The sequence below is a fragment of the Staurois parvus genome, unplaced genomic scaffold, assembly GCF_062004578.1.
Source record: "Staurois parvus isolate SC_StPar_1 unplaced genomic scaffold, SC_StPar_1.0 ptg000362l, whole genome shotgun sequence".
In the NCBI taxonomy this organism is placed as follows: Eukaryota; Metazoa; Chordata; class Amphibia; order Anura; family Ranidae; genus Staurois; species Staurois parvus.
In genome coordinates this window covers 11,024,571-11,048,496 of record NW_028318158.1, presented here as the reverse complement: position 1 = coordinate 11,048,496, position 23,926 = coordinate 11,024,571, and the positions used below count along the sequence as shown (strand labels likewise).

Genomic DNA, 23,926 nt, shown 5'->3' with positions numbered 1-23,926 from the left:
GTGGAGGGAGAGGCAGAGGGGGGTGGCAGAGGTGAAAGCCGCTGGTGAGGTGGATGAGTCTGAAGCGGGGAGAGTTTGCACTGGGGTAGGCCGGTGAGGAGGGAGTTGCAGTAGTCAAGGCGTGAGATAATCAGGGAGTGTACGAGTAGTTTAGTGGTGTCTGGGGTAAGGAAGGAGCGTATCTTGGCGATGTTCCGGAGGTGGAGCCTGCATGTGTTTGTAAGTGATTTGATATGAGGTTAAAAGGAAAGGTTTGAGTCCAGAATGACGCCAAGGACCTTGGCTTGCTGGGCGGGATTGATGGTGGTGTTGTTGGTAGTGATGGAAAGGATGGGGGGGGGGCGCGGGCTGGGGGGAAGACGAGAAGCTCGGTTTTGGAGAGGTTGAGCTTGAGGAAATGGAGTGACATCCAGTCAGAGATGTCGTTTAGGAGGTGAGTGATGCGGGCGGAGAATGTGGGGGTGAGGTGAGGGGTGGATAGGTAGATTTGAGTATCATCAGCGTAGAGGTGGTAATTGAAGCCGTGGGAGTGTATGAGTTTGCCAAGGGAGGAGGTGTAGATGGAGAAGAGAAGGGGTCCAAGGACAGAGCCCTGGGGGACCCCAACAGAGAGGGGGTGGGAAGAGGAGGTGGCATCGTTGTAGGAAACGCTGAAGGAGCGTTGGGATAGATAGGACGAGAACCAAGAGAGAGCGGTGTCTCTGATGCCAAGGGAGAGTAGTTTATTAAGGAGGAGGGGGTGGTCGACTGTGTCAAAGGCCGCGAAGAGGTCAAGGAGAAGGAGGACAGAGTAGTCGCCTTTGGCTTTGGCGGTTAGTAGATCGTTGGTGATTTTGAGGAGGGCGGTTTCAGTGGAGTGTAGGGGACGGAAGCCGGACTGTAGTGGGTCAAGGAGGTTGCTGTCAGTTAGGTGGGCGCTTAGGCGATCGAAGACCAAGCACTCAAGGAGCTTGGAAGTGAGTGGCAGCAGGGAAATTGGTCTGAGGTTGTTGAGGTCAGTGGGGTCTAGGGAGGGCTTTTAGAGTATGGGGGTTATGTGCGCATGTTTTAGGGGGGAGGGGAAGACGCCAGTAGAGAGGGAGAGATTGAAGATGTGGGTATATGATTGAAGATGTGATGTATACATGGTTATTGTGACACGTTGGCCCCACCCAGGGGTGTATTTACCACAAGGCAAACAAGGCATTTGCCTAGGGCGGCATTTTTCAGGGGGGGTAGCACTGCCCCTTGGAAGAAGGGACGAAAGAAAGGACACAGGTGGCATGGGGACCTGGTGGGTTCCGAGAGATGTTGTAGGTTTCATGACAGTGTATTCACAGCCTGACTCTCGTTCCTGGGGATGTCCGGAGCTGTAAAGGTGAGTGTCTTTTTCTCTCTCGCCATGGGGGATGGTGGCTGGTGTATGGGGGGCAGTTCAAAAAATTGTTGGTGAGTGGGTGCACTGGACACCCCAGCTGCCATTGTGCTTCATGCTGGGTGTCCAGTGCGCTCCTGGGCCTTTAAGGAGGGGTGGGTTTCCCTCAGGTTCACCTGCCCTTGGTCTATCCATTAAATACATGTGCCTCTACTCTGGGGGCTTTCAAAATTTGTAGAGTTAGGACCAGGGGCGGACTGACAACTCATGGGGCCCCTGGGCAATATGGGATCATGGGGCCCCTGTGTCCTTGCCCAAACTCAAAAAAGCCTATGAAAAAGGTACCAGGGGCATCTCATGGGGCCCCCTTCTGACCCCGAGACTTCGGGCAGTGCCCGAGTTTCCAAATGGTCAGTCTGCCCCTGGTTAGGACTACAGAATATCGGGGTGCCGTGACGTGGCTCTGTGGCTCACGTTTGTATTTGCAAATGTGTGCTAACTAAACCCCTGTTTTTAACACATACTGTTAGACAGGTTAATTTGTTTGTTGGCAAGTTGGCTGGCAAGTTGAGCTGGGAGCTTTCTTTTCTTTTTTTTGTATGGGGAGCAGTGTTAGTGGAAGGCTCGGGTGGAGGGCAAGGGTGTTCTTAGTCAATGTCAGGCTCTTTCTGCAGGGGGGGGGGGGTGCACCAATTTTTGTGTTGCCTAGGGCAGCACAAAACCTAAATACACCACTTGCCCCACCTCCCATTGGCTGGGTGTTCCGCCCATATGGGAAGGCTCACACATAGATGTGGACTATTTATTGATTAGGGCTCTCTCAGTCTGGTTAGCTCTGATGAAGAAGGGACCCCCCCTTCGAAACGCGTCAGCCTCATCCTGAGAGTCTCCCCTCCTGATGGGATTCGCACGTGTCTCCTAATCCAGTGACTTGTCTCTGGAATTTTCTATGGTTGTTATATTGCTACTCTTGTGAGTATATTTCCTATATCAATAAATCTACAAATTGTTTACTGAGGTAATGTGCAAGGTTGTTGCGCTCTGGTTTTTGTCCCTCTACTACAGGCTCTGGCTGTGTGTTTGGCTGACACACGTTCAGTACTGCATTTGGATTTCGAAGGACAGTACAGTATATGGGCCAGGTGGACACTGCCAGAGCATAGAAAGACCATTGGGCTGTACTGCGCATGTAGCGGCTGCACACCGCTCCAGAGGCTCCTACTGCACATACACCAGAATGAAAAAAAATCACAACACTGAGGATTTGGAGCACAAAAAATGTGCACTATTATTAAAGGGCAGTAGGGTTTAAAAATATTATTTGACCAAAATAAAGTTCTTTATTTAAAACCTATTTGTCAAATTTGTATTAAACTTTTTTTTGCTGGATTGGGTTTTGGGGTGGGTGTAGTATTATAAAAAGAACTTTTTTTTACAGAAATGGTTGTAGTTTTTCAGGAGTCATTCCAGAATGACATTATTTGGTGGGTCTTGCTGTAAAGGGGCTATGATAGTAAAATGGAATATACATCCAGTTAGGTAAAGTGTAGGATTGTCACATTTGATCTCAGTGGAGAGATTAGTCTCGGCAGTGAGTACAGAGGTGAGCTGGTCACACTCCGGAGGAACAAACAGAACTTTACCCTCACATCAGGCAGAGAAGAGGAAGCCAGCTTGGTGCTGTAGTTTTTCGTCTGCACGTGTACAATGAAGTTTTTAGTCCGATTCTCCATATTACTACTTGGCCTCGGCTTCATTTGCTTCCGCATGAAGATGCTAAATCTGACATCAGTCCAGCAAACTATGACTAGCCTGGCAAGTGAGTATTTCAGTTCCATCAGTTATTTAAAGCTGATTATATTTTGCCTTCCCTGGTTCCTCTTTCCCCACTCATCAGCATGCTAATGAAATGTTTTATTTAAACATTTCTGTTTTTATTGCATACCTTATCTTAGATCCAGTGATGTTATCTCTGGGTCTCTGTTCTTCTCTATACAATGCAGGTTTAGCATGGCTGGTGGGAGGGGTCAGCAGCATGCTGTACATACTGTAGCTTCCTGAAAACATCACAGCACCCTGCTTCAGTATTCCTCTCAAGAGCTCCTAGCCCTGATGCAAATATGAAAATGGTTTGATAGGTAAGTGTCAGTCTGGAGGAGCGGGTGTTCCTAGACTGACTGTATTTGCCTGCAGACTGCCCTTAAGTAACGCCCACACGTGATGCTGAGCCTCCATAATTGAATCAGTTAATGAAGGGGGCGGGGCAGGGAGCATCAGGCTAGGGAGGAAAGAGCTAGATGCTACTGGATGTCCTCCAGCCAGAAAATGAGAGAGGTTCTATTTGGCTTGCTTGCTTTAATGCACACTATGAAAAGCTCACAGTGTGCAGAGAAAGCAGACTAAGCTATTTCAGTCCTGTAGAGGAAGACTGATAATATTTTAAAATAATAAAAAAGTGACGTATTCATTGATACAAATTGTATAAGCATGTGGTCAGTGTTGACGCTTCTGTGTTGTGTTTTTTCATCACCAGAAGTAGATCAGTTTCCTACCTGACATTAGCAGCGTGTTTTCTGCATCAAACAGCCCCCGGCGTTCTCTAATCCAGAGATAAATGTCTGAATATGTCATAAACATGAGAGGTTGGGTGGGATGATATTAATTTCCCCCACACCCCAGAAACGTGCCTTTGTCTTGCTGTGGGTGTGTCTTACGTTTTTCCACCATGGCGTGTTCCAGAATGCCTCAGAGAAGTCGGTGAATCTGGAAGAATTGTTATCCTACCCTGTATAGATCATCACACGTGCCAAGTCGGGTTAGTCACCTGACAGAGAGAACACGCACACCGAGTACAAAACACAGAGCGCTGGTATAATGCCACCATATGAATCATGGCCTGGACTGTGCGCTCCTAGTACAGTGCGCAAACATCCTACTGTACATTGTATCCCAGCCTGCTCCGCACAGCATAACATACCTATCATAGCAAACACACAATCCTTACTGTGCACATCATAGGAGCAAGAAGAGGGAAGTAAACTATAGAGTCATGCCACCCAGAACTGATATTTCAGTATTTGGTAAATGGCAAAATGGCATTACAAGGGAGGTCTCAGTCACCTCATTAGGCTTTTAGTTTCTTTACTTCTCTACATAAAGACATGATAACATCATAGCAGTTGACAGTGGCTGTATAAACAAAGCCTATACAGTGGCTGACAGCAGCCCCTGTATGAGAAAAGCCTGTGATACAGCTGACAGTGCTCCTGTATATACAAAGCCTGTGATGCAGCTGACGGTGCTCCTGTATATACAAAGCCTGTGATGCAGCTGACGGTGCTCCTGTATATACAAAGCCTGTGATGCAGCTGACGGTGCTCCTGTATATACAAAGCCTGTGATGCAGCTGGCGGTGCTCCTGTATATACAAAGCCTGTGATGCAGCTGACGGTGTTCCTGTATATACAAAGCATGTGATGCAGCTGACGGTGCTCCTGTATATACAAAGCATGTGATGCAGCTGACAGTGCTCCTGTATATACAAAGCCTGTGATGTAGCTGACAGTGCTCCTGTATATACAAAGCCTGTGATGCAGCTGACAGTGCTCTAGTATAGACAAAGCTTGTTATGCAGCTGACGGTGCTCCTGTATATACAAAGCCTGTGATGTAGCTGACGGTGCTCCTGTATATACAAAGCCTGTGATGCAGCTGACAGTGCTCCTGTATATACAAAGCATGTGATGCAGCTGACAGTGCTCCTGTGTAAAAAAAGCCTGTAATGCAGTTGACATTAGCTCCTGTATATACAAAGCCTGTATTGCAGTTGACATTAGCTCCAGTATATACAAAGCCTCTAATGCAGCTGACTGCTGCTTCTGTATAAACAAAGTCTGTAATGCAGCTGATAGTGGCTCCTGTATAAACAAAGTCTGTACTGCAGCTGACAGTGGCTCCTGTATAAATAAAGTCTCTAATGCAGCTGACAATGGCTCCTGTATCAATAAAGTCTGTAATAGAGTTGACAGCGGCTCCGGTGAAAACAAAGCCTGTAATGCAGCTGACAGCGGCTCCTGTATAAACAAAGTATAAACAAAGTTTGTAATGCAGCTGACAGCGGCTCATGTATAAACAAAGCCTGTAATGCAGCTGACAGCGGCTCCTGTATAAACAAAGCCTGTAATGCAGCTGACAGCAACTCCTGTATAAACAAAGCCTGTAATGCAGCTGACAGCAGCTCCTGTATAAACAAAGCCTGTAATGCAGACTCCTTTGCTGCTTGCTGCAGGTTTATTTTTACAGGAGTGGCTGTCAGTGCTACTCTATAACTATATATAAAGCAGCCCAGACTGTGTTTAAACTCTCAGTGTATCAGCCACTGTTTAGAAATGGAGTTGGCAGACAAGTGGTTAAAGCTGTACTCTGGAATACGCAAATCTTGTCTAAACTCAAGAGTCATGTCTATTCTTCCTTGAATCTTGGTGTGCTTTGTGCATTTCTTCCAGGTCTGTGCAGTGATCCAGTGTAACACTTTACCTCTGTGCAGGAACTTCCTGTAATACAGACCTGTCACTGCTGCTCCCTCTCCTTGTGCAGGGTGACTGGTCTTGTCTCCGCCTCCCCCTGTAGTTTTCTGCAGGCAGCCTGTAGTGGGTGTAGCTGCTGGGCCCCTCCCACTGCTCTGCTTTCTGCATAGGCTATGTACAGTACAGTGATGGGGTCAACCTTTACATGGTAATACATGAAATATACTTGACTTAAAGCCGAGCTCCACCCAAAAGGGGATGTTCCACTTTAAGGACTGGCCCCCCACTCCCCATTAAGGATTGGCACCTTTGGGAAGCGGGTACCCAAAATTGACAAGCACCCACTCCCACTTCTGCTGTAATCTCCTAGGTCAGTGGTCGGCAAGCCGCGGCTCGCGAGCCACATGCGGCTCTTTACACATTTTCCCCTCCCTCCTCTCGGGCGGCCGCCCCAAAAGTCAGGACTCTGCAGCTAGCCCAGCAATGGGCAAACTACGGCCCGGCGGACCTTTTAATCCCGCGGAGCGTGGCAAACATTGGCTGTCAGGATGTAGGCGGGGCAGCGTGACGAACTCCTCTCCTCTCACAGTCCGCCCTGAAGACCGGAACGGCGCGGGAACACAGCGAGAGGAACGCGCGGAGCAAAGGTAAGTGAATTGACACAATATGGGGAATGAATTACTATAGGGGGGATGAATTACTATATGGGGGATGAATTACTATAGGGGGGATGAATTACTATATGGGGGATGAATTACTATATGGGGGATGAATTACTATGGGGGATGAATTTCTATATGGGGGATGAATTACTATATGGGGGATGAATTACTATGGGGGATGAATTACTATATGGGGGATGAATTACTATAGGGGGGATGAATTACTATAGGGGGGATGAATTACTATATGGGGGATGAATTACTATGGGGGATGAATTACTATATGGGGGATGTATTTTCAGTTTTAAAAATGTGGCTCTCAAAATAAATTTCAATCGTGGTTTTGGCGAGATTTGGCTCAATTGAAAAAAAAGGTTGCCCACCACTGTCCTAGGTGATCGGAAGCGGAAGTTGTCCTCCCCCTCCCCGTAGTCTTCTGGGACACGTGACAGGTCCCAGAAGACTACAGGACCATTCCCAAAGCACAGCGCTACTTGCGCATGTGCAGTGTGCACCCGGCTGTCAGTGCCGCGTGCCCACACTAAAGATGGTAGTGCCAGGAACATAGGACGGCCAGTGAACTGGGCTGTGGGGAGGACACCGCGGGATCGAGGGACAGGTGAGCGTCCATTTTTTAAAAGTCAGCAGCTACAGTTTTTGTAGTTGCTGACTTTTATTTTTTTTTTCTTTTCACTGGAACACCGCTTTAAGTTTTTGTGGTCAGAGTTCAGCTTTAGGCACCCACCTTGTCTCCTTATTATGCCATATGCCAGCTTAGATTCCTGTCCATATGTGTTACTACAAGTTCTCTTATGGGAAAGTGAAGTTGTTGTGTCTATGCAGCTCCTTCTATTCGGTTTATGGCAGGCGTTGTGTGCATTGCTGTTTAGCAATTGATGAAATAATCCTGGTAATCCGATTGTCCTCATTGACACAGCCCCGGCCCTTCTGTATGACTAATTGTGTCTGACCTGGTTCCAGGGCCAGCAACTGGTGGAGGGACGTGATGATAATCAGGGCAGAGCAGGTCTTGGAGAGAGATGCCAATGACGTAACTCAGTGTGAACCGAGCTGTGAACCAAGTGTTGGCTCCTACAGCAGAATCTTATCACACGTGATGAAGTCAGCATGATACATTGCGTGTTTACATTGTATGCTCATTGTTTTTGTTTTTAATCACATGACCACAGAAAGTCAATTAGTAACATTGTGCAATATGACCATATAGAGGAAAGTCTGGGATAAAATCTGACGCAATGCATTTTGCAGGACGCCTAAATGTTTGTCATGGTGAAGGATTTTAATAAACATATTTGGAGACCCTTACTTGCTTCTGTCCTGTAGATACTGAGATAAGTCATTCCAATGCATTTGTTCACTTCTTTCAAAGTCATATGACCAGTCCCACTGTGGTGAGGAGAAACACTGCATCTAATGTATTCATTTAGATGTGCCAATTACACTATATTGTATAGACAAAAGTATGGGGATGCTAGGGATCAGTTTAAAATTCGATCCAAACACAAGTTTTGAATGAAGCTTGGCTGTTCAGGTATTTGGACATTTACCTGTTCGGCAGGAACCAAATGTTATGTTCAGTAGTAGCATTACTACCACTATTGTATATGACGGCTTCCTGATCTTAATAATTGTTAAGGATGCCTGCGGGTACAGGCACTGCCAAGTCCTCAACAACTGTAGAGGTCACTGGCCCCATTGACTTATGTGAACAAAGGAATTTGTGGGGCCTCACACATTTTTTTTAAATGAATTTCCCTTTAAATTCAAACCAGACGTGAAGCACCTAGTATAAAATAGTGGTGAATCCAATGCCATTTTTTTGTGGGGGTCCCCCTTTAACATTTTACCAGAACACCATATAGGATAAGGGTCTGATATACACTCACTGGCCACTTTATTAGGGACACTTTGCTAGGGCCAAGAAAATCTCCCCCACATCATTACACCACCAGCCTGAATTATTGATACAAGGCAGGATGGATCCATGCTTTCATGTTGTTTACGTCAAATTCTGACCTTACAATCTGAATGTCCCAGCAACCAGTTTGCCCATTCTCCTCTGACCGCTGACTGCCTCTCATTGGATATTTTCTCTTTTTCAGACCATTCACTGTAAACCCTGCAGATGGTTGTGCGTGAAAATCCCAGTGGATCAGCAATTTTTTAAATAGTCAGACCAACCTGTCTGTCTGTCACCAACAACTATGCCACATTCAAATTCACTTAAACCCCTTTCTTTCCCATTCTGATGCTCAGTTTCAACTTCAGCAAGTCGTCTTCACTATGCTTAGATGCCTAAATGCATTGAGTTGCTGCCATGTGATTGGATGTTTAGCAATTTTTGTTTCCAAGCAATTGAACAGGTGTACCTAAAAGTGGCTGGTGAGTGTGGGTGGATCCTCAACTGTTCTTTTTTTTTTGCTTTGTTTTACTTTAGTAAAACAAAGAAAAAGTGGCACATGTGTATATTGTACACATGTGCCACTTCTCAGAGTCAGGGCTTCCCCCAGGCATGTTATTTCATGGAGTTTTGCAATTTACTACTTTATTAAAAGCACTGCTCCTAGCCAAGCAAAATGTTAAACTTTTTCTTTGTGCTTTGGTACCTATTCCTCATGGCAACCCCCACACCTCCCTCATGTCATTTGTTTGATAATCCCTTGCCTATTAATCCAGAAAATGCCCAGAAATGGTTTTCCATATTCAGGTCCCATTGACATTATTGGGGTTCAGATTCGGTGTTCGAAACTTTAGTCATGGTTTCTGAACCCTGCTTGAACTGAACCCAAGTAGGTTTGACTCATCACTAGTGGACACCCCTCTAATTGAATGGGTTTAGGTGTTTCTAGACAACTTTGGGCTTGCAACATTGTGGCAGCAGTTTGCAGAAGGTTCTTTCCTGTTCCAGTATGACTTTGCCCTGTGCACAAATCCAGCTCCATATAGACATGGTTTGACCAATTTGGTGCAGAGAAACTTAACTGACCAGCACATAGCCCTGACCTCATCCATACTGAAGACTTTTGGGATGGATTGGAATGCAAATTGCCAGTCAGGTCTTCTCACCCAACAACAGTGCCTGGTCTCACAAAATTTGTGGCTTACTGGACACAAATTTCCAAAGAAACACTTCAAAATCTTATGGAAGGCTTTCCCAGAAAAATGAATGCTGTTAGAGTCTCAGCAAGGCGAATTTCAATTTATTACCAGTGGCTTTGAAATGAGAAGACCAACAAGCACATGTAGAGGTGATGGTTAGGTGTCCACAAATTTTTGTCCATATAATGTATTCTCTGGTGATGAAACTCCCAGTGCAGTATACCGGAAGATACTGTTGGGATGCCATATTCCTTCTATGTTTCTTGTTATTTTGGGTCCTGGTCTGTGTCACAGGAGAACTGCAGCTTGGTCTACAATTATACATCAGCGATGACAGCCATTCTTGTACAAACATGCCTGCAGCAATGCTTATGATTACATGGCTCCTGTGTAAATGAAGCCTGCAACACAGGCTTTGTTTATATAGCAGCCTTTGTCAGCTCCTATGTCAAGTATCCTGTCTTTATTAAATAGAATAGTCTAGAAACCCAACAAGGAATCTCATTTCCCATATCAGTTCTGGATGGCATGACTCTATAGTTTACTTCCCTCTTCTTGCTCCTATGATGTGCACAGTAAGGATTGTGTTTTTGCAATGATAGGTATGTTATGCTGTGCGGAGCAGGCTGGGATACAATGTACAGTAGGATGTTTGCGCACTGTACTAGGAGCGCACAGTCCAGGCCATGATTCATATGGTGGCATTATACCAGCGCTCTGTGTTTTGTACTCGGTGTGCGTGTTCTCTCTGTCAGGTGACTAACCCGACTTGGCACGTGTGATGATCTATACAGGGTAGGATAACAATTCTTCCAGATTCACCGACTTCTCAGAGGCATTCTGGAATACTCCATGGTGGAAAACCACAACCCATGACACACCCACAGCAAGACAAAGACGCGATTCTGGGGTGTGAGTGGAAATTATTATCATTCCAACCAACCTCTCATGTTTATTAAATATTCAGACATTTGACTTTGTATAGATTATAGAGAAAATTGGGCTGTTTGATGTAGAAAACATACTGCTAATGTTAGGTAGAAATTGGTCTACTTCAGGTGATGAAAAAAAAACAAAAAAACACAGAGGCTTCAACACTGACAATTCACACAGTTCATACAATTTGTATATTTATTTATTATTTTGAAATCACATTAGATTATCAGAATTTTAAAGTCAACCTCCAACCTTCCCTTCAATCTTGCACTGTTGTACAGACTCCTGTCCTGTACTGAAATCACTTACTCTGAATTTAATGCACACTGTGAGCATCTCACAGTATGCATTAGAAGATGCAGCAGGTCAGGTAGAGCCCACCTCATTTTCTGGCTGAAGGATGTCCAGCATCATCTATCACTTCTTCTCTAGCCTTGTAGTCAAGTGTCTATTAAAGGAGACGTAGGGACAAAGCTCATTTGGCTCTACTTGTCCTGTAGGTCACAGGAGTGCGCTTTGTTCTGCACTCCTGTGACCTGTTTTTAGCTGACAGTGGGTTAATGTGGGGATCCACCCAGATGCTTGGATCGGCAGCTGGCTCCACCTCTCAGCACGCTGCTGAGAGACAGAGCTATCCACCTCCCCCCAGCCCCTCCACAGCCTGGTGCTCCAGTGAGTGCTGGAGGGGCAAAGCAGAGATCCGGTGACTGACAGTCACCAGCTCTCTGCAGATTGAAGACTGAGAACTGAGCGATCAGCGGTCTTTGGTTGCTCAATTTTCGGTGTCAGAAGTGTCAGGGGATAAATACAGCATCAGACCGATGCCATAGCTCCCAACTGTCTCTGATTTTGAGGGACTGTCCCTTATTTGGTACAAAGTCCCTCTGTCCCTCTTTCCTGTTCATTTGTCCCTCATTTTGGTTCAATCTGTACAGTTGTATATAAAATGCCCTATTTATCTATCATCCTTTCATCCAAATTCTTACATGCTGCATTTGTAAGTTTTAAAAGCCAAAATAAAGGAATAGTAGCGATTAAAAAAAGTACTTGTGGGTTTAATTAATTTTTTTTTGTAGAATGCTCCTTTAAAGGGGCATGGCAGGGGGTGTGTCCTATGCCTACATACTTTTGCTAATAGATGTTCCTCTTTCCCATCTCAAAAAGTTGTGAGGTATGCGGATGCTGCATCCACCTAAGAGAGTATAGATGTTTTTTTTAATTCCCAAACTTCTCTTTTAATTGTTCTACCTCACTGTGTGATGTTCTGTTTCCTGTGTAATATGTGTATGGTTACCATTTTTTTGAACTTTATATTTTAAATTGTGTTGTGGTGCCCCTTGGTTAGGGAGGGGTTAATTGTGCTGCCAGCCTACTCCCTAGCTTTCATTATACCGCCTCCTGGTGGTGGCTTATGAACATCAGGGAAGGCAGGTCTCGTGGTCTTTGGTCTTGGTTGGTCCGTGTATGAGAAGAGGAAGGGGAACTTGTGCTGACATGTAACTGGACTTTGTGCTCTTACACTCCCATGGCAGGAGCCAATCTGGGGTTCTAGAAAATGGACTTTTCTGTTTGCAATGGACTTGTTCTCACAAAACAATCATATGGAGCAGACCACCAGGCAGGGGGCACTTGGGACAATGTGTTGACTGTGAAGAATGTAAAGCCAAGTAATGTTGTGCATGTGGAGGACTATTCCAGTTAAGAAACTTCAGTTGAGGAAGAACTCTTCCTGGTCTAAAGTTTATTATAGAAGTCCATAGTGGTGCATGCACAGATTAATAAAGGCATCCTGTGGTGGGGAAAGCACACAAAGTAACATTTGGGTTCAGAAGGGTGATGTCTACATGAGAGTTTGAAGCTAAGGTAACCTTTGCTGTGATTACACAGCTAATAACTTTTGTGGGATGGAGAGCTGGAGAATATAGCAGCCAGCTGTCCACATACTGACTTGGTGGGGGGTGACAGAGGTCCTTGGTAGTGAAGGGGTCACTGTGTTGGATTCCTTCTCTACCAGTCGGTACCCCCAACTTGGGACCAGCTGTGGGAAGGGGGTCCTAGGGACCTGGCCTGGAGGAATAAGCATGATGTTAACCAAGATGAATGCTAACAGGTTTTTGCTAAAAGAGTCACTAAAGGAGTGATGAGTCGCAAGTTGGTGGAGCCCAGAGGGTGGTTCACAGCTCCAGCTCAGAATTGTTACTGTACTACTTTTGGGTGGAAAAGGGGATGCTTGCCCACTGGTGTCTAAATAAGCCTACATTAACCACTTCAATACCGGGCACTTTCACCTCCTTTCTGCCCAGGCCGATTTTCAGCTTTCAGCGCTCTCACACTTTGAATGACAATTGCATGGTCATGAAACACTGTACCCATATTACATTTTATCATTTTTTTCACAGGAATAGATCTTTTGTTTTGTGCTAATTAATCAACACTGTTTTTTCTTATTTTTTGCTAAATAAACAAAAAAAAGCCTCAAAATTAAAAAAAAAAACATGTTTCTGTTATAAAATGTTGTAAATAAATAATCTTTCTTCGTAAATTTAGGGACACTGACTGGTGACAGTATGCAAAAAAAAATACATTTTTGAATATATTTTTTTAAATTCTGTAGTTTTTTTTTCTTTTTTTTAAGATGTTATTTTTTACATACTGTGACTACTCTGGGAAAGTTATCAGGATGTGTTCTGTTTTTTACACACTATGATTGCTTATACCAGTGAATTTCACTGATATAAGCAACTATTTTTACTGAATGAAATGGATTCATTCAGTGTTAACTATTGTTGTTACCTGTGATTGGTCACAGATAATCACATGGTACAGATGAGCTGTGATTGGCCCTGTCTGTACCATGTAATAACTGTGACCGATCACAGAGATCAACACAATAGTACACAATGGATGGCATGAATAAATGCCATTAATTGTGTACAGTTGTCATGTAATCTGCTGTGATTAGTCACAGCAATCACATGGTACCAACAGTAGTCATCTGCTGTGTCCACCGGACTCAGCAGGTGACAGATTGTGCCGCAGCATAGCCCATGGCGCACGCACGAGGCACATTCTCGGGAAAGACGTCATATGTCCCGCCTGGCCGTCATTTGACAATAGGCCACGTGGGAACTGGTTAGGAGAGAACTGTAAGGTGTAAGTAGATTGCCACCTTAATGCCACTTCAAGTATTTGCTGCGATTACTCTGTCGGGCCCCTAGGGGTATAGGTATGCATCTTTACTGCCTCCCCCATGAACCTGCTCACAGCTTGACTTTCCCTGGCCCACCTTTTTCACTCACTGGATTTCAGTTGTTTCAATCAACGATGCTTATCATTATATGTCTCTTAGGACAGTCTGCATGCAAATATACTCTGCCTAGGAATGACCACTCCTCCAGACTGACAATTACCCAACAAAGCATTTTGATATTGGCATAATTCCACCCAAGCCTACTGTTTGTATCAGGGCTGAGGAGTACTGAGGCAGGATGCTGTGATGTTTTCAGGATGCTATATAACACCTGTCAGGGATCTCCTCGCTCCCCGCCGTGATGGTCCTGGCGCAGGCGCAGTGCACCGCCCTGTGCAGGGACACGGGCACTAGGTCCGGGCCGGCCGCGGCGTTCAAGTTCGCGCATGCGCAGTAGAAGCCGCGGCCGCCCGCTGGGCACCAATGGCAGCGCAGGGCGGGATATTTAAATGGCCCTGAGCTGTCATTCAGTGCCTTCTGGTCGTACCTGTATCCTGTGAATCTGAACCTGTACCTAGTAAGTTATTTGACCCGGATTGCTCTTGACCTGCTGATTTCTCCTGCCCAGACCCTTGCTTTGCCTGACCTCTCTTCTGAATGCCCCTCATTAGATCTGACCTGCTGTTGCTGACCTGGCGTGTGACCCGACAATTCTCTGTCCGCTCCCTTGTACCATACTGTCCTCTATGTTACCAACTTGCTCAGCCATCCATCCATCCCATCGGGGTCACCCGACCTCCTCACATCTGGCTCTCCCTGGTTGGAGCCCCTGGCGAACACCCCTACCAGTGACAGGTGTGCCCAGTAGTTGCGACCTGGTCTCGGGGTACTCCAAGTCCATCCCCACCATCAGGGGCTCTGGTGAACAAGTACCCTGGGACTTAGACTCCGCGCTCTGGGCGCGCCTGACCAGTGGAGTGCTAGTGGTGCCGCTAGGCGGTCCCTCACAACACCCTTCCTGCTCCTCCCACCAGGCATGATCTGCTTGCACTGCATAGAAAAGCACAGAGGTCTAGAGATGACATCACAGGGTTTAAAATAAGGTATGTAATAAAAACAAAAAGTTTTTATTCACAAATATCGTTAGTATGCTGATGAATGGGGAAAGGATGAACCAGGCAATGCCAATGTCCCTACCAGTGTATTTTGTTACATTACATTTTCTTGCATTTTCAGGAGGTACTGAGGAATCAAAGGCCCCACCCATTACCACTGACACATTCCTACATGTTCAGCAACTCAGAAAAAGGAAACTGAGAAACTTTTGCCACCAGTTTTCAGAACTGAACAAAATGAATGCATCAGAAAAAGCAGATCAGCTATTGTCCACCTTGGCTGTCAGCCCCAAACTGCTCATGGTTTATTGTAAACCCTCTGATCTGGTCATTGATGATTGGGAAGAGATGTTACGACATGTGGAGGAAAGAGTTGACAAAACCATACAGGGCCCTCTTGTTGATGATAAACTCCAGACATTTCCCAACAAACTAGGAGATTACAACACCTCTGCATTGAAGCATGTCCTTCGAACTTTCACCAAGGTCCTCTTTGTCAGGGATCCATTTGAAAGGCTTGTATCTAGATATATGGACGGCCATGCTGGAGAGATTACCTTTGACGAGTTTATCGATGACAGGCTCATCGAAGAAGTTGATGATGATGGTTTATCTTCTGATTCCACAGTTAGCTTGTGTCACCCTTGCTTTATCAGATACGACTACATAGTAACGTACGATTTTTCCGAAGCTGAACTTTATCACATCGTCCGGAGACTGGGTTTGCCAGGGAAGCTACATCTGCCACGGTCTTCAAGGGGAAGGTCCAAACTGACCTCAAGATGGCTGGCAGAGAACTTGTTCCTTGGACTGAGCAGGCAACTGATAAACCAACTTTCTGTAGCCTACTGGTGCGACTTGGTTGCCTTCTCTCTTCACAATAGTTTGCTATGGAATGGGTCATTTGTCACCATCAGTTAAATTATTATCATTGTGGTTAATGTTATTTATTATTGAAAATTGTTTCATGATAAGGTTTTAAAAATGTACAGTCTGAAAGATTTTTCTAGGTGGAAATATGATTGCTCTGACATGACTTTGTAAGTTGACATGTATTGCTTCCACCAAAGATGTAATATCCACACTGCTATAGCCACACAGCTTGTCCTTTATGCTTCCTTAGATTCTGTAATTTTTTAATTGCTTTTTTTAAAGAAAGGTCTCTACAAATCATCACTGCTAGCTCAATTTCTAAAACAAGTTTATTTTGTCTCTGAGCGGGAACCTTCACCTTTAAGGAAATATGTTACAGTCATCACATCTAAGGGGTTTAAAGGATACCCCTTCATTAGGCCTGGAGAGTAATTGGAGAGAAGTACTGTAAGTTCCAGACTTAGTGGATGTGGAGTATGGTTTAAGCAGCCTTTTATTGCTGTCTGTGATCTCATTAGGGAGATGTACCTTCACTTCCTATCAGGGGCGGACTGACAACTCATGGGGCCCCTCATGTGGCAATAGGGTATCATGGGGCCCCTGTGTCCTTGCCCAAACTCAAAAACGCCTATGGAAAAGATACCAGGGTCATCTCATGGGGCCCCTTACTGACCCCGGGCCCTCGGGCAGTGCCAGAGTTTCCAAATGGTCAGTCCGCCCCTGCTTCCTATAGGGACACAAGGACCAGAGGTGAAGGGTATCTTTCCAAAAGGACACAGAAGGCAAAAAAAAATCCCTTTGTATAGTATAGTGGGGAAAGGTTAGAAACTCTGCCAGGTGTCTTATGTGTTCCTGTTGAAGAAAGGAATCCCATTCAAGGTATTTCCCTGGCCCTTACTTCCTTTCCTTTAAACACAACAGGAACTTAAAAGACTATTCTCCAAAGTGAGGTAAATTGGCTTGTGAGCAAGTGTGCACATTGGAAGATCTATTCCTGTTTTGCTGACAAATGTAGAATTTTCCCATCACTTTCAATCCTAGCAATAGTGGTCCCAAGGACATAGAGAGAGAACACATGTCCCTAATGGAGACACAAACAGCCAGGGCTTTTTTTTCCCCCTCAGTATCAGTAGACCTCTCTCTCAACAGTAGTTACCCCCAGCAACAATAGACACCTCCCTCAACAGTAAATCCCCCCCAGAAACAGTAGAGCCCCCTCAACAGTAGACTCCCCAGAAACAATATATTCCCCCACCAGCAACAATAGACCCTCCCAACTATAGATCCCCCAGTGAGAATAGATCCCCCAGTAGCTAACATAAATTAATTCTCCAGCGTATCCCAGCATCCCATGCCATTACATATATTCAGTGCTAGAGGTGTCGGAATTGCGTTCCCCCATGTTCCTTCTAAAAAAGCCCTTCAAACAGCAATAAAAACCTTTGGAAAGAGAGGAAATATGTGGGATGCTGAATCTCTTAAAGAAATAGGTGTTTTCAGTCAGGTCTAAAGCAGCAGAGGGAATGATTATCCTCATGCAGCTCTTTCAGTAGTCTGGTGACCAAAGGTTGACTGTTTACTCAAGAAAGGACTGGGAGTGTAAGAAGGAAGGTACAAAAAGCAGAATGCCTTGAAAAAGTATTCATACCCCTTGAAATGTTCCACATTTTGTCATGTTACAACCAAAAATGTAAATGTATTTTATTGGGATTTTATGTGACAGACCAACACAAAGTGGCTCATAATTATGAAGTGAAAGGAAAATGATAAATGGTTTTCAACATTTTTACAAATAAATATCTGAAAAGTGTGGCGTGCATTTGTATTCAGCCCCCCGAGTCAATACTTTCAAGTCTTGCCACAGAGCAATTTTCCTCCGAGCAATTTTCAAGTCTTGCCACAAATTCTCAAATGGATTTAGGTCTGGACTTTGACTGGGCCATTCTAACACATGAATATGCTTTGATCTAAACCATTCCATTGTAGCTCTAGACAGCTAGCAGGTGACACCAACTAAAACTGGCAATGGCTGGGTTCCCCCATAAACAAAATCCCAGAACACACCCCCTAGATACCCCCCGTACCCTGATCACAACCCTAGATACCCCTCTTACCCTGATCACCCACCGAATAGCCCCAGTCTGATCACCCCCCGCCACCAGTCTGATCACCCCCCAGGCTTATCACCCCTTCCCCCCCAGATACCCCCCACCCTGATAATCCCCCAGATACCCCTAGACTGATCACCCCCCCGATACCCCTAGTGTGATTCCCCCCCCCCCATTCTGGTCACCCCTAGATACTCTCAGTCTTCCTCCACCCCGACCTCCTCCTCCTCCAGCACCCCCTGGCCTGACTCTTCCCACACAGCCAGGCACACACCTCCATCCTACCTAACAGAGGGGCCCTGGCCCTGCCCCACCCCATCTCTGCACACAAGGGGCTCCGTCCTCCTCTGCATCATTGGATCTGCTCTGACAGCGGTACACACTTATTGCCCCTGCGTGTTAAAAATGTCCCTGGTTGGGTCCTGGGCCCTCTACATGTGTATGGCTGTCCCCCCTGATGGTGGCCCTGTACCTAGATGCTGGAAATCACTATAGTAGGTACCACTCATTTCATAATGACCTCTCCTAGCTTCCGGGTCCCTGAACTTCTGGTTACTGAACACAGCAAATCAACTCAGCATGGGCACCATCCAGGGTTTGCTTAGCATTTTCTAAATCAATGCAAAGTGTTCTCTGAATGTATGAGGTAGAGGAGTGGGGTGGTGACACCATGATCTCCACCTTGTCCAGGCAGAGAACACTTTGCTTTCATTGAGAAAATGTAAAAGGTTCTCTGAAAGGCACCCCTGAGGACCTTAAGAGGATGCCTGACAACTGTGTAGAAGAGTACAAGTAGGGCCAATACGCAGGTAGACCGCAGGCGGCTGGACAGGTACAACTCAAGTTGCATAAGTGTTGGTGTACAGGATCCTGAATGGTGCAAACTTAATCAGGTTGAGAGTGGTGGTAGTGATTAGAAGCCCAGGTCATGGAACAAGTGTTAGGTGACCAGGGCCCTCTTGTTGTATGGGCCCCAGGGGTTAGATTGGACTGTCGGAGCCCTGATCTAGAACCCTGGATCTAGGGCCCTGCAAATTGAGTGCTCCCAACCATTCATGGGTCAGTGTTATAGGTGACCAGTAGAATGGTGCTGTGGAAGGTCTATAGCCTACCATTCATATAAAAGAGGCTGATATTGTGATTTGCATTGTTTGGGAACTGATGGTGGGCTGAGAAATTGGGCCCTGAGACCAGGGCTGGCACTACCGCTAGGAAAACTAGGCAGCCTTCTAGGATGTGCCACTGGAAATTAGCGTGATGCAGATTGGTTGTCAGTTGCTGCTGATCCCCCTCTGATTGTGATGATGAGATGACCCAGCTGACAGCCCTGGGCGTGTTCGGGTCCTCTGGCCACGCAAAGTCATGGAGTGAGTGTTCTCTCGCTGTGTATTGTATAATCAGAGTGTGCGGGTTCTCACTATGGGTCCTCCCTCTCTGGCCCCTCCCCCGCATTGCTGTTTCTTGTCAGCTCATCCTCCATCTGCAAACAGAGCCGGTGACTAGTAGTGGCGTGATTTGTCTCAGCGATGGCCATCAGCCCAAGCATCATCCAGACACAATCTGGCATCCCTCCCTGCACCCAGCCCAACCTGCTGGGACTCCTCTGATGAGAGCTGCACAGGGCATGAGCCAGCTCCCAGACCACCTGACAGCCTAACCATGGGTACTCCCTGGCGGGGGGAATGGCTGCGGCACCCAGGCTGTGTGCCTTCTGGCAGTAAGTACCACCAGCTGTGCCCCTCCTCCTGCAGTGCCAGGATTCCTCTGTGTTCAGCGCTGCTTACACCCCCCTCTCTGCTGCTTTGCTGCACCTCGCCTCAACTTGCATCCACCAATAATTCATGGTGTCACTCATTCATCATGGGTGGAGGTGCCAGGATACTAATAGGGCACCAGCAACCAGAGTCACACAAGTGGCATGCCTGTATGAGGCTGCACATGCACAACACACAGTCCGGGGTGGTAGGTGCCCCTCTTTGGGTTTCCTAGTTCCCAGTACTTATGGTTCTGACCCCAAAAAATACCTCTGATTGTCTGCTGGTCCTCAGAAAAGCCATCTAGCACATAGAGCTAAGTGTAGTTCCCTATACACTCTCATAATTTGATGTTAAAAAAAAACCAAGAAGGGATGTTCCAAGTCCAGGTAATCAGTAAAGATGCCCTACAGGGGTCTCAGCAGTTCACAATACTAAATTTCATTACTCTACGGGGTACAAAAGTTGAGAAAAGTTATTTTAGGTCATCCTTTCTAAGCCAGGGTTCCATAGAGTTCTAAGGTTCATCTAGAGGTTGTTGGGAGTTCACTGATACCTGAAAAGTATTTTAGGGGCTTCTCTATTTTCTATTGTTTTTAAAAAGTTTGACTTTTTTTTTAAAGGGGTTGCAAGTAGCTGGTCTTGCCTAGGGCACCTAGGGCCCTGCCTGGGACAGCCCTGGTTATGTTACACCTCTTCCCACCACAGATGGAGTGTTGACGAGTGAAAATGACTAGGGACCTGCTAACTCTTGTAACAATGTAAAAATATTCATACCTGGAATTCATCTTTAATAAAAACATAAAATATTGCTGTTTAATATTTTTTAACACATAAAAGTAATTCATGAATGAAAGTTTCAGCAATAAATTTAATTCATGAATGAGGTGTAGGACTGAGCTGTCAAACCAGCTCAGCCCCTCAGATTACAAGCTCTGTGGCCATCAGGTGCTTTGCTGTTTATCAGGAGCACACAGAGATCTGAATACAGAGCAGATGGCTGTCACACTGACAGCAGAGTGGAGTGCCACCAGTTATCCAGGATGAGCTGCAATCTCTCAGTATACATTTTCAGGACTGAGCTTCCAGCTTGACAACTTAGTCCTGCACAGTGCAGGAAATGCCCCCTCTATAGCTGCACCTCCTGCATGCAGTACCCATGCCTAAACATATGAAATCTGGGGGACCATTACTGACCATTCCGACTTTTAACCACATCCTCAACTCCATGCCCTTTTTTGTAGCCACACCCACAAGATCATGCCCCCATTTTCTAACATGCCTGGAAACAACTGGTCCCAGACTTTTTGAATAAGACATTCAAGTTATAGGCAAAATACATTGGGCACGATGAGAAGGTGAATGATATGGTGTGCTATGCACATCATGGTGAATTGTGGGTGTGGTCAAATTGTGGTAACAGTAGGTGGAGCTTAAAAGTGTATGGTTAAATAAAACCTGAGCCTATGCTGCTATTGGTCAAAAAGAGAGTGTACATTATGGAGCGCAGGGGTCAGGATTAGGTAATGCACAGTGTTCAGGGGTCAGAGTAAGTAATGCAGAGAGTGAAGAGATCAGGATTAGGTAATGCAGAGATTTTAGGAGTCAAGATTAAGTAATGAGCAGAGTTCAGGAGTAAGTAAAGCAAAGGGGCCAGGCCAGGAGCAAGCAACTCACAGATTGGGCCTGGTGTGATGTCTCCCAGGTCTTGGGCCCACCTTCTGTTTCTCGGTCATCCTCAGCTGCCCAACATCATCCCTGGGAGCTGGACATCACAGTGAATTGCAGTGTCAGGCTCAAACTTGAGTCACATTGCGCAAGCATCAGTCCAAAAGGATTCTGCCTTGGCCTAGCCCTGGCCCACAGTATTCTATTCTGTAGACTGTGCTGAACATGTGAAGTTCCTTTCATTCCAAATTCAAATTGTTTGTTATTTGGACATTTGAATGTCTCAGAATTTCCAAATTATAATAGTAACAAATCCAAACTAATGAAACCAAATTTAGACAAAATTCTAAAGAAATTCAAATTCGAATCAAATTTGACTCAAATTCTAATATGAAAAGAATAGAACATGAAAGAATAGAATAGATTAAATATTATAATAGTGTAGCGCTAAATAACTAAATCAAACTAACTTAATTATACACGTGATAGATAAATATCATAAATCTAGTGACACAATACTTAGTGTCTAAAATGATCTAAGTGCTCATACCATAAATAATTTGACTCATAAGTAATAAAAAACTTCATAAGACATGGTAATAATAAAAAATATTCAAAAAATAGTGTTAGTGCCACTCAAAAATAAATAAATAGTGGGTGATCGTGCCAAATCACTTATATTAAATAAATTGTCCAATATCCAAAAAAAACATAAAAATATTTTTAAAAAATAAAAAACATAGAAAAATATTTTCCAAGTGATGCTTAGATGCACATGCAGTGTGTTGATAAAGTGTCACTCGTGCACAAATCCACTCTGCTACTTTGGCTGCAATGCCTCCTCACCTCCTTTCAACGACCCCTAGGGGCCAACAAGCCTCTAGGATCACCCTGGATCCTCAACACTCCCGGATGATGTCTCTCGGGATATCCTCCTATATGTCTCCTCCACTCCTCCACGCCTTATGGAGTCCTCTACCACGACTCACTGTGGACACTCACTCTCACAATAGTGAGTTCAAAGAAAGAGAGAATCCTCCATAGTGTAGTATTTTAGCAAATTCAGCATTTATTTATGTGAGAAGAATAAGAGATAACTCACATTTCCCGTACAGCATATCCTTCTCCCCTGCATGGGTAAACTGCACTCATGTGGTCTCTTAGAAAATGGCGTCCGTACCGGAAGTGCGTCACCTCCGGTACGGACGCCATTTTCTAAGAGACCACATGAGTGCAGTTTACCCATGCAGGGGAGAAGGATATGCTGTACGGGAAATGTGAGTTATCTCTTATTCTTCTCACATAAATAAATGCTGAATTTGCTAAAATACTACACTATGGAGGATTCTCTCTTTCTTTGAACTCACTATTGTGAGAGTGAGTGTCCACAGTGAGTCGTGGTAGAGGACTCCATAAGGCGTGGAGGAGTGGAGGAGACATATAGGAGGATATCCCGAGAGACATCATCCGGGAGTGTTGAGGATCCAGGGTGATCCTAGAGGCTTGTTGGCCCCTAGGGGTCGTTGAAAGGAGGTGAGGAGGCATTGCAGCCAAAGTAGCAGAGTGGATTTGTGCACGAGTGACACTTTATCAACACACTGCATGTGCATCTAAGCATCACTTGGAAAATATTTTTCTATGTTTTTTATTTTTTAAAAATATTTTTATGTTTTTTTGGATATTGGACAATTTATTTAATATAAGTGATTTGGCACGATCACCCACTATTTATTTATTTTTGAGTGGCACTAACACTATTTTTTGAATATTTTTTATTATTACCATGTCTTATGAAGTTTTTTATTACTTATGAGTCAAATTATTTATGGTATGAGCACTTAGATCATTTTAGACACTAAGTATTGTGTCACTAGATTTATGATATTTATCTATCACGTGTATAATTAAGTTAGTTTGATTTAGTTATTTAGCGCTACACTATTATAATATTTATTCACTTTGAGCACTGTATTTGGTTATCAGTTGGAGTGTCAGCGGCTGCTAACTAGGGAAAAGGGAGGGTGGTCCATACAAGCGCAGGAGGATCTCTAATATATAATAGAATAGATTAGACAATAAAAGAATCGAACAGAAAAGAATAGACTAGAAAATAATAGAATGGATAAACAATAGAATACAATACAATAGAAAAAAATAAAACAGCACAATAAAAAATAATAGAATAGATTAGAATAGAAAAGAAAAGAAAAAACCCCCAAAAAGAATAGAATAGAAAAGAGTAGAATAGAATAGAAAAAAACAACAGAATAGAATAAAATAGAAAGAATATAACTGTATTCCAAAATTCGAATTTCAAATAGAATAAATATGAATAGAATAGATTACAATAAAATAGAAAAAAAAGAATAGAGTAGAATTATTATTATTATTATACAGTAATTATAAAGCGCCAATAGTTCGCTCAGCGCTGTACATTACAAAGGGGGACAGAACATGTGACAGAACAATACCAATACAATGCAAAACATGAGGGGATTGAGGGCCCTGCTCTTTGGAGCTTACTAAAAAAAGAATAGAATAGACAATAGAATAGAATAAAAAAAGAAAGAATATAACTGTCTTCCGAAATTCAAATTTCGAATAGAAATTTTTTTTAATAG

The 23,926-nt window shown here is 44.6% G+C and overlaps 1 protein-coding gene across 1 annotated transcript; it reads left to right on the top strand.

Moving 5' to 3' along the window:
* The first annotated feature begins 3,052 nt into the window (after positions 1–3,052).
* LOC149456438 (carbohydrate sulfotransferase 11-like) lies at positions 3,053–17,585 on the top strand. The gene is made up of 2 exons (XM_089685009.1): positions 3,053–3,173; positions 15,024–17,585. The coding sequence occupies exons 1-2, from the start codon at positions 3,062–3,064 to the stop codon at positions 15,821–15,823; spliced, it is 912 nt and encodes a 303-aa protein (XP_089541135.1). The 5' UTR covers positions 3,053–3,061; the 3' UTR covers positions 15,824–17,585.
* Positions 17,586–23,926: the final 6,341 nt, after the last annotated feature.

Bases quoted from the DNA above. Each gene is read 5' to 3' on its own strand.
- LOC149456438 (XM_089685009.1), top strand. From the start codon at position 3,062: ATGAAGTTTTTAGTCCGATTCTCCATATTACTACTTGGCCTCGGCTTC. The intron at 3,174-15,023 runs GTGAGTATTTCA...TTGCATTTTCAG, and splicing joins AACTATGACTAGCCTGGCAA to GAGGTACTGAGGAATCAAAG.